The sequence below is a fragment of the Tympanuchus pallidicinctus genome, unplaced genomic scaffold, assembly GCF_026119805.1.
Source record: "Tympanuchus pallidicinctus isolate F22 unplaced genomic scaffold, pur_lepc_1.0 scaffold3, whole genome shotgun sequence".
NCBI lineage: Eukaryota > Metazoa > Chordata > Aves > Galliformes > Phasianidae > Tympanuchus > Tympanuchus pallidicinctus.
Window position 1 is genome coordinate 21072960 of NW_026294747.1, and position 10179 is coordinate 21083138.

Here is a 10179-nt window from a genome sequence, read left to right on the forward strand (position 1 = left end):
GTACATATTCATGTAAATGAAGATCATGGAAGAAAATGCAGAAGATCCTCCTGGAAGCTATGCTAGATAAACAGAGGAGAGGAAGGTGATATGGGATAACCAGCATAGCTGCATCAAGGGTAGGTTCTGCCCGACCAAACTTAATGCTTTTTATGATGGTGTTAACTGTGTCAGTGGACAAGAGAGGAGCCTGAACTTCAGTAAGGCCTTTGACATGGTCCTTCCTGGAATCCTTAGAGTTGAAAGTTCTAAAGGCCATCTAGTCCAACTCCTCTGCAGGGATCAGGGACACCACAGCTAGATCAGGTTGCCCAGGGCCTTATCAGCCTCGCCTTGAAAGTCTCTGGGGATGGAGCATCAACGACATCACTAGGCAACCTGTTCCTGTGCCTCACCACCCTCACTGTAAAAGATTTTTTCTCTATATCTAACTTAAATCTTTGAGATTGATTATTAAAAAAAGCAGCAGCCTTCACAGTACAACAAAGAGGCTGAGGCTCTGAGCTCAGGCACTCATGGAAATGAGCAGATAAGCAGAACTCTTTTCTGTTTTTTCAACTGGTTCCTCATAAATCCTTCTCTCCATGTTAGAAAGATATGGATCTGATGGTGGACTGTTTGATGGATGAGGAACTGATTGTGAGATCGTTCCCATAGAGTGGTGGTCTATGGCTCAATATCTGAATGAAGATCAGTGACAAGTGATGTCCCTCAGGGATCAGTACTGAAACCAGTACTCTTCAACATCTTCGTCAGTGACATTGACAGTGGGATCAAGTGCACCTTGGGTGATGCCAAACTGCGTGGTGCAACACATTTGAGGGACAGAATGCCATTCAGTGAGACCTAGACATGCTGGAGCTGTGGGTCCAAGTGAACTTCATGAGGTTCAATAAATCCAAGTGCAGAGTCTTGCACGTGGGTCATGGCAATCCCCACTCTCAGTTCAGGCTGGGAGATGTAAGGATAGAGCATAGTTCTGCTGAAAAGGACTTGGGGGTATTGGAAGATGGTGAGCGGGACGTGAGCTAACAATGTGCCCTTGCAGCCCAGAAAGCCAGTGATATCCTGGGCTACATCAAAAGAAGTGTGACGAGTGGGGTGAGGGAGGTGATACCGCATTTCTGCTCTGTGCTGGTGAGACCTCACCTGGAGTACTGTGTCCAGATGGGGAGCTCTCAGTACGTACTGAGGATCTGTTAGAGCACATCCAGAAAAAATGGTCCAAGGGATAGAACACCTCCCTTCTGCATGGACAAGCTGGGAGAGCTGTCTGGAGCCTGGAGAAGAGAAGGCTCTGGGGAGACCTGATAGTGACCTTTCAGTATCTAGAGGGGGGCTGTAAGAAGAAAGGGGACAAAATCTTTAGCAGGGCTGTTGTGGTAGGACAAGGAGAAATGGTTCCAAACTAAATGAGGGGAGATTTACATTGGACTTAAGAAAGAAGTTTTTCTATAATAAGGGTGGTGAGGCACTGGAACAGCTTGCCCAGAGAGGTGATGGAAGCTCCATCCTTGGAGATGTTCAAGGTCAGGCTGGGCAGGGCTCTGAGCACCCTAATCTACCTGTTGGTGTCCCTGTTCATTCCAGCAAAGTTGCACAAGATGACTTTTAAATATCCCTTCCAACTCAAAAGTTACTGTGATTCTTAGTTTATTTAGGAAATTTGAGTATATTACTCAATCTTCTTCTCTCCTTTGCCTGTGGTATGGTTCCTGATTCTACTTCCATAGCAGAAAGGCTGTTTTTAGTAAAAAATTTATGCTAACTGGAAACATAGAATTCTTTTTTACCATTTGCTTCTGGTGGTTATTTTGAACAACCAGATGAGGTATGAAGAAGGTAATTTAAATGATAGCTATATATATACATACACACCAGCCAACATGCTTGCAATTTAACTATTTGAGGTCACTGAAGGAAAAAAACAGCCAACTGTCCGCAGCTCTCTGTCCTGGTCTAGCGACAGCTGATTTATAGGAATGTTAATTGCAAGAATGTTAATTGCAAGATCAGCTTTAAATGAACTTTTTATCCCTGAATTAATTTCCTGACATGTTTCGACACGTTTTCAAGTCTGGACATTCACTCTGTACGTTCATTTCAAAGTGTGTCAACCTGGAATGAGATTTAGAGGCCACCAGGCGTTACTTCAATTAGCAGGGTCTGCTTTCCCTTCTGTCCATCATCATTTACTGGGACTGGTGGCTGCATTTCCTAGAAAAGTCTTTAGAAGATAAAGCGTGCGTTTTTGCTGAAAAAAAGTTTTTGAGCTGTATGAGGGCACAGCAGAGTAATTTGGCACCTCTGTGCGATTTGGAGAGCCTTGCAGAGTTTGCCAGTCAGCTATTAACTGGAGTGAGCAAAAGAGCGTCTGTTGGATTAACGTTACGGTGAAGTATGGGAAGCTATATTTCATCGCTGTTATGGCTGCAAGAACAAATGGTGTTTATACAGGGACCTTGGCAGTGAGAAAACAGTCATTAAACAGGAATTAAGGAGCTTGTCATCGCCACTTCTTTTCAGTTACAGAAGGAAAAACCCCTCCAAGCCGTTTTTATTGGGCCCCTGTGAATTTTGCAGTCAGCCAGGCCAGATGGAGCTGAATGGGGGAATGGAGTGGTTCTTTTTTTCTGGGGGAATGGAGTGGTTCTTTTTTTCTTTTTTTTTCTTTTTTTTTTTCTTTTCCTTTTTTTTTTTTTTTTTTTAATTCTCCCCCCTCCCCCCCCTCCCTTTATGAGACAGCTCAGTTTACACTGCAGGCATGTTCAGAAGTATTGCACTGCTCTCTGTGCAAGGAGATTAATGTCCCTTCTGTTGATATTTGATGGTATCTGGCATGCCTTTATGCAGGTGACCCCACGGAAGAAGTTCAAATGTCCAGAATGCACAGCAATCGATGGGTTATCACTGGACCAGACACACATGGTGGAAAGGTGAGTGACCACTCTTTCTTCCTCTGATTGCTAGAATCTTATCCAAAGTTGCATTAAATTAGGATCAAAAACACTCACTGATTGTGTTTCTGTAAAATACTATTTTTAAAGAATGTCTCCTGGATTTGATCAACATAAGTCATTCCCACAGTGGATAATGGGGCACTGAAAAGTGGAGTAATGCAAGAAAGAACCTTAGGAAGGGTACTATTTTTAGCAGATTTGCTGTAAAGTGTATTGGTCGTATATGAAATACAGGTTGTTTGCAGTGTTTTCAGTAATGTCACGTTTCTATTTTATCAGGGAATGTAACTGTATCATGGAGCAGTAATGAATATGAGGGTTTTTTTTTTAATCCAGCCAGTTTGCTTGCTTACTGAAGAATGGTTGACTAACAAGGATATAAATTGCTAATAATGTTATTTGTATTGTTGTTTGTACATTATCTTTCTGAATTGCATTGTTTCCATTAATGAAAGGCATTTGTCTGCACAATTGCATGTGATGTTTTCTAACAATGGCAGTAATATTATATTTTGTGAGAATTTTATTTTGAAATGAAGTATGTGTTTGCAAAGGGCAGCAAATGCTTAGTGAAATACTGTAAGCTGGATAACTGTAAGAGTTCCATTTCTCTCTTTATAGTAAAATGGCTTCCTAACCATGGCCAAGCACTAAGCTTCCCTCTACGCTGGCTACTAAATACTTGAAATAAGGAAAACATCGCTCCCTTTCACAAAGCTCTTTGAGTTGCTGTTTGAAAAGAGCTGAGAATAGATGTACATTAATTATTATTAGGTAAAATTAACCAGCAGCTGACAAAGGCTTTTCTCCTCAAGCTTCTTAGCCTGTAGCATCTCCTCCACAAGCTTTGTGGAAAAATTTCGTGCAGCCATACAATTGCTGGGGGAATTGTGAGCAGGTAGGCTGAGCTAGTTACGTGTGCTGATATCCAGGGACCATCCTGCTCTTTGTGAAACAAGTAGTTTATTCTACTTGTCATGGATATAGAATTGATACATATCGAAATGTGTCCAGTGAACTAATGTAAAACTGGTTAGTAGACTGGAGGCCTATTTGTATGAAGAGTATATGCATGCATCTGTTTAATGTATAAACACACATTGCACAGCGCACACAAGTACAAACATAGTTTGGCTGGTTAATAACCAAGCGTGGTGCCAGGCACTGAAGACTGTAACTACCACAGTTAGTGCCTAGATATTTGGACTGGATGTATAATAAGGCTAGCTTAAAAAAAAATAAAAATAAAAATCTGGAAGTCAGTTGTAAAAGGTACCCGTGGAGATAGTAAACATTATTCTGCAGTGAACTCCTTGAGAAAGGATCAGGAGGCTCTTAAATGTTAGCTGAAAGAAGAACAGGAGGATGTCATTTATCTAGCTGCTCTGTGCTGGCTTGCAGAATAGACTCCCAGAACCCAGGTAAGCTTTCCTATGATCATGCTATTAGCATTACAACAGTGTGTAGGAATTTCAGTCATGAAGTAGGTTCTCATTAAGGTTAGCACTATAAAAACAGAAGATGAAAAAGCGATCTTTCCTCAGAGTGCATTATGATGCAGGGTAAAGGTCATTTTTCCATGTCTCCGGCAATTCTTGTGTTCTCAAAGTTAAGTATCTTTGACAGTTTATCCAGACCATATTTAAACTGTTGCATTGCTTCTCCATGGTAGTTTCTGACAGTGACAGTAACTGAGATGTAACTGAAATGTTACACTGACTGCACAACCACGTTTTATTTGTCCTTTCAAAGGTGCAAATACTGCCATGGGGTCTGGGTGCAGGAGAAAAGCTGGTGGTATACGGTTTATGTATTCATGCTTCATTGTGAAAATCATAAATTCCAAGAGTACACGCTACACCTAGCAGCTTTTCACCCCATATTGCTATTTTTACCTGCCTTCAACTTGTGCAAGTTATTTGAAAATTTGAAATGTTTTTTTTTTTTCCTTTTTTTCTTTCATTTTTCTTTCGTCTTCTACACTAACTATTCATTTAAAGTGCATAAAAATGGTAGTGACTTCTAAAGCAAATTTTCCTAATAGCTAATTTCCTGAGTAATGTTCATATAAATACGTTATTTCTGCTAGTTGAGAGGGTAAATGGAGAAGACATATACATCAGGGAATACTTGTCATATTATGAAACAATAACTTGGTACATTACAATGTTGGATACCCAGAACAATGCCTGGGGCATCAGGCAAAGAGCAGTTATCAGCTTCACTTGCAGCTTCTCCAAATGCCTGGCTCTTGTTTATTATCATTCGCAGATTGTGAGTAGCCTGAGCTAGTTTCTTGCCCAGATATCCAGGGATCATCCTGCTGTTTGCGAAACAAATGGGTTTTTGTTTCTGAAATAGCAAGAGATGCACAGCAACTGCCTGGTAATTGTTTTGTAAGTGAAGAAAGGGCTGAGATTTTAGTTGTGGAGATCTGTCCAGGAAGGTCGGTTCTGTTGAGTGCTTTGTCGCTCCCAGCAGAGGCAAAGGAAAGATGACAACAGATGAACTTTCTCTTTTTTTAATTTTTTTCTTTCCACTAATACAGATGGCTGTTAACAGTGAATCACTGGAAAGGCAACACAGCTATTCTTCCTGCTATGTAATTTCTCTGCAATAAATAAAAGACTTCAGACCACAGGGTTATTGAGCTCCATCATTAAAATACTTTAGCTAAAGAAAGCTGTGAACAAGTCACCTGCTTGCCCTAGGTTGGCCTTTACAACAGATCGAAGAAGCTTTAGAAAGATCTTTTAATCCCTGTACTTACAGGTCCTGTTTAAATAGCAACAAGTTTTCTGCATTTAGCATTTTTGCACCTGGTTTTCAAAAAAAATTAAGAACTTTATAAAATGCAGCTTGGATGGTGACTGTATGTACAGTAAATCTAGCAAAGAGTTGAGCTGCTTCTGCAGCAAAGATGACTGTGGTGTTCTATTTATTGAAGTCAAAATAGTACAACTTTCCCTCAAGAGGCAAACTGAGCAGATAGTAGACCCAAAGAGTGTGGCTGTGGAGTTACCCTCACCAAAAATATTTGAGTTGCAAAGTTGAGGAAGCTGGGAGACCTTAACAGGTACGAAGTTGATCCAGTCTGACAGGGACAACAGGGCTCCCAGTTTCTTGGTTCACACTAACTGAATTCCTTGTTGAGTGCAACTGCACCTTGTCAGCAGAGCAAGGGAAAAATGAATAATTGTGGGAAGAAAAGATGCCTCTGTTAGTGTGAATTTGCAGAGCTAACAACACAGCCAAGAAAAACACCTACACTCCATATAAGACAACATGTTATGTTTTTTTGGCTTCCTGTTTCTGAATGTTTAGTGTGCTAGATGTCCTTTCTGTTTTATATTATCTGAAAGTGGCAAATACTTGAGCATTCAAGTGGTTTAGTTCAGTGAAGGAGATGAATTTTTCTTGAAAGAGGCAACTTTCCTTCAAACACATGTTGTGGTTTGTGTGTGACGTTTCTTCCACCCAAAAAACTGCCTCTGCTATTTGAGTTTGATGTTTCTTGAGGACTAGCTTTTCTGATTAGAATGTAGTTATTTTGCCATTTTTTCATTTTAACATTTCTTTAACAACCAAGCGTTGATTTCTCATTGGTGAAAGATGTTGTACTGGTATGCCTGGTCTTACCATGAAATGATTTTGGCTGTAGAGGGTGTCCATCTTAGTATTTCTCCAAGACCTCAAATTCAATTTAATTTTGTGACCTCTGGGAGAAGAGAACAGTTGGATCTCCACTGTCTAATTGGTTTTATGTTCTGCTCAGAGGATGCTGCTTAGTTCCGCCTGTGACAATGTTGGCTGTGACATGGACACCTGCCAACCTGGCAGCAGGCTGAGATAACTAATTCATTTCACACAGGCCACCAAGCAGCTGTTACATTACAATGTCTTTCAGTCATTCTTGGCAGAGGCAGGTTTGAACCAGTGGAGTAGAAGTAAAAGGCCTTGTATTCCAGAAACCAGTGAGGCACAGCAGCTGTGCAGGCTTCTCATATGCACATCTACCTCCTAGCCTGTGAAGTCTGGGCTTTCCTGTTATGAAACAACTCTGACTGCAGTTTGCCACTGCATGGTTTCCTCTTCCTCTCTGAGCTCCTTTTTGGTTATTTCTTAGCACAAGGATTTGAACCCAGAGGTAGAGTAGGAAGAAGTGTGAGGACACGAGAAGATAGCAGAAAGGGAAATATCTGTATTTGTTTGTATTAAGTGTTTTATTCATGTGTCGCCCATTACGTCGTTTTCTGACTCTCCTCAGGCCAGGGAGGAGATTAAAAATAGTTGTGTGGAGATGTAGCTCTTCAACAACTTGAACTCTGTGTTTTTCAGTCATTTGCTCTAGCTAAGGAGAGAGCCATGGAATGGCTGAGAGGCAGAGGAATTAACTTTGAAAAACATTTTTGCTGTCCCAATCTACTTCAAAAGAGTGTTTGGATCAGTGTTGAGCAGTCTCCATCACAAAACTGTCACACTCAGTTGGTGTGATTGACTGGGTCTGCTCAAGAAAGTGATCTCGGAGCCATCGTGACCCCCTAACCCTCCGAAGGGGTCGGGAAGGGAAAGCAGTGATTCCAGAGAGAGAGGCCTGCTCCAGGATGCCTGCAGCACAGCAGCCTCTCCAGCTGAATCAGAGCACTCCTCTCTCTTCGTTTCCCAACGGCAGCAGAAATGTTGTTGTAGTACTACATCTTGGGGACTGTCATCGTGGTTCTCAGTGTCTGAATTTTTTAAGAGCTTCATTATGAAGTAGGCAGGTAATGTTAGCTGAGTGCCGACTGAGGTGAGATTAGCCACATTTTCCTTGCCTTGCTGCCACAGGTAGCACGTCTTTCAGTGAAAGAGCTAAAGGAGCACTGTAAGGTTAAACATCTGTTTGCTTGGCTTTTGGAACACATGGCTGCTCCCTTTCACAGCATTACTGACACCTAAAATTGTTAAAACTGGAAGTATTGTCAGCGATCTGATCTCCTTTGTGCTAATGTGGTGCCTCACTGCTCAATGTCATTATATAGACAAGGAAAATAAGCTAGTTGATTTTGTTTTTTTATTCAGCTTTACCTTTGAGTTGCAGTATAATCAATGCCACATATAGAATACAGCATGCTTATTTTTCTGGGAAGCTTCTGAAGAAGTCTGAAAAAAATGAGATTTTTTGTAGAAATTCATTTTCAGGGAGACTTGTTTTTTTTGCAAAACTCTCGTTAGGAGCCAAACCAACCCAATAGTGGCCCTTTAAGAGACATGTTGGCAGTTAATCTGTTCTGGTTTACAGCATGTACATTGCTTGAAGAATGACTGGAATTCTAGGGGGAGGGAAAGGGGAAGCTTTGACCTCCATGTGCACATGTGCTGCTGCCGGCATCCCCTTGCTCTTCTCTGTGATTAAATGGATAAATCAAAAAACACCAACTTCTCTTCGGTTCTCTCTGTGATGAGAGAACTGATAGCCAACATGGCTAAAATACTTCGAAACACATGAGGGAAGGTTACCGAGTTATTTTTCTACAAGTTATGTTGGTGTGGGAGCTGGTAACCAGCCTGGTTGTTGCGGTTCTTAATCACACTGCTTTCCCTTTTACCAGATCTGAATGCATCAATAAGTTTGCCTCTGTCTTTGGGACCATGCCTCTGAAAGTGGTGGAGCACCGTGCTGATCCTGTTCTGTATAAAGATGACTTTCCTGAGAAACTGAAGAGCTTTCCCAATATCGGCAGCTTGTGAAGGCAGCTGTGAGACAAACCTGAGCACTGAAAACACCAGCAGAAGAGGTACTAAGAAGAATATAAGGCTCTGAAAGAAAGAAAAAAAAAAAAAAGCTAGAGAGTGGGTTATATCTGAGGGAGATGGCAATTAATGTATTCTGGTGCACTGTCCTCCTTTTATATTGCACTAAGATGTAGTGGAAAGCTGGACAACTTCTCTGTTGCTCGTAGAGGATTGAATCTATTGACAAGTCCTATCAGAACTGTCAAACAAACAACAAAGGAGGCTGTGCACCTGGGAGAATAAAACTGAGTTTCTCTCTGTGGTGTGACTGTCTTCTTCAATTCAGTGTGCTATGGCCCTCTGGTTTGTAAGCATCCATCCATCTGAAGCAACTGTCTCTGCATGTATGGTGCTTTTTTGGGAGAGCCTATTTTCTGGGTGGTTGGGGACTTCTGCTTAATTTTGGTCTTATGTACCTACGTAACAAACATTTTTTTTCTGGTTAGTGGGACAAATGTTTATTTTTTTTTACAATGTCAACAACAAAAATCAGTATTTTGCTACGTGGTTTAAAAAAGCATTTTCTTTTTTATACAAATTGAGGCACGCAGCAGGATGGTCGTTAATGCAGAGAGCTGCAGGATACAACTCCACTTGCTGTAGCCTTCCTTTCTGCATAAATCTCAGGTTTTCTGCTGCATCAATGCAAGAGACTGGGAGTCTATGTCAAAACTAGTTGTATTGTACAGAAAGAAACGTGTCTTTCTCTATGTTTGTTTTTCATTATTCAGCAGAGCAGCCAGGTAACAATTTTACATCACGGTCATGTGTTGCAACAGCAGCTATAAAGTAAAGGTTTAATGCTTGGATTCTCTTCAGCAAACAGTCTGTTTTAATACTGATTTGTAAACCACTTCAATTTTCAGAAATTCTCACTTACAGCTTTAATGTGCAGGGTTATGTGCATGTGCAAGGTACTATTAATGCACACTGTAATCTGCTGGAAAAAAATTGCTGGATCTTAGTGTGTAATTTAACTAAGGAACCCATTGCTGCAGGCTGCCATTGAAACATAGAGCTTTGGAGATCCCTTACCTTTCTTGCAAGCCTTGGCAATATTTCTCAACACTGAAATTAACTTGAATTAGAAAACTAAATTCAGTAAAATTAGAAATAAAATTGCCTGGACTATTGCCTCTTGTCCTTTGATATTAAAGATAATCTCAAGTTGGGCTGAGAAAAGAATCTCTTTTCCAGCTCCACAGATAAAATGTCTGTTAGCAGATAAGGGTGATTTAACTGGTTTTTTGAAATGTCCACTGCTGCCAGTTACAGGGTTAGCCTACTCTTTGGGCCATTTTTCCATTCCACTGTGAACAACCTTATTTCTCAGATTTTGCCAAACCTCAAACAATAGGACAAGTGTTAGGCATCACAGTTCACCCCCTCTCCTAAGCTGGGTAGGCAGCAATGACAGAAACCAAATGAAAGTCAGGCAAGAAAC

The 10179-nt window shown here is 41.0% G+C and overlaps 1 protein-coding gene across 2 annotated transcripts in view; it reads left to right on the forward strand.

Moving 5' to 3' along the window:
• EXT2 (exostosin glycosyltransferase 2) overlaps positions 1–9868 on the forward strand; it is a 72780-nt gene extending 62912 nt beyond the window's left edge. For both annotated transcript variants that reach the window (XM_052693767.1, XM_052693766.1), the window contains exons 13-14: positions 2854–2936; positions 8552–9868. In XM_052693767.1, coding sequence (XP_052549727.1) covers positions 2854–2936; positions 8552–8690 — 222 coding nt within the window. In that variant the 3' untranslated portion in view covers positions 8691–9868. The remainder of the gene's footprint in view (positions 1–2853; positions 2937–8551) is intronic.
• The last annotated feature ends 311 nt before the right edge of the window (positions 9869–10179 follow it).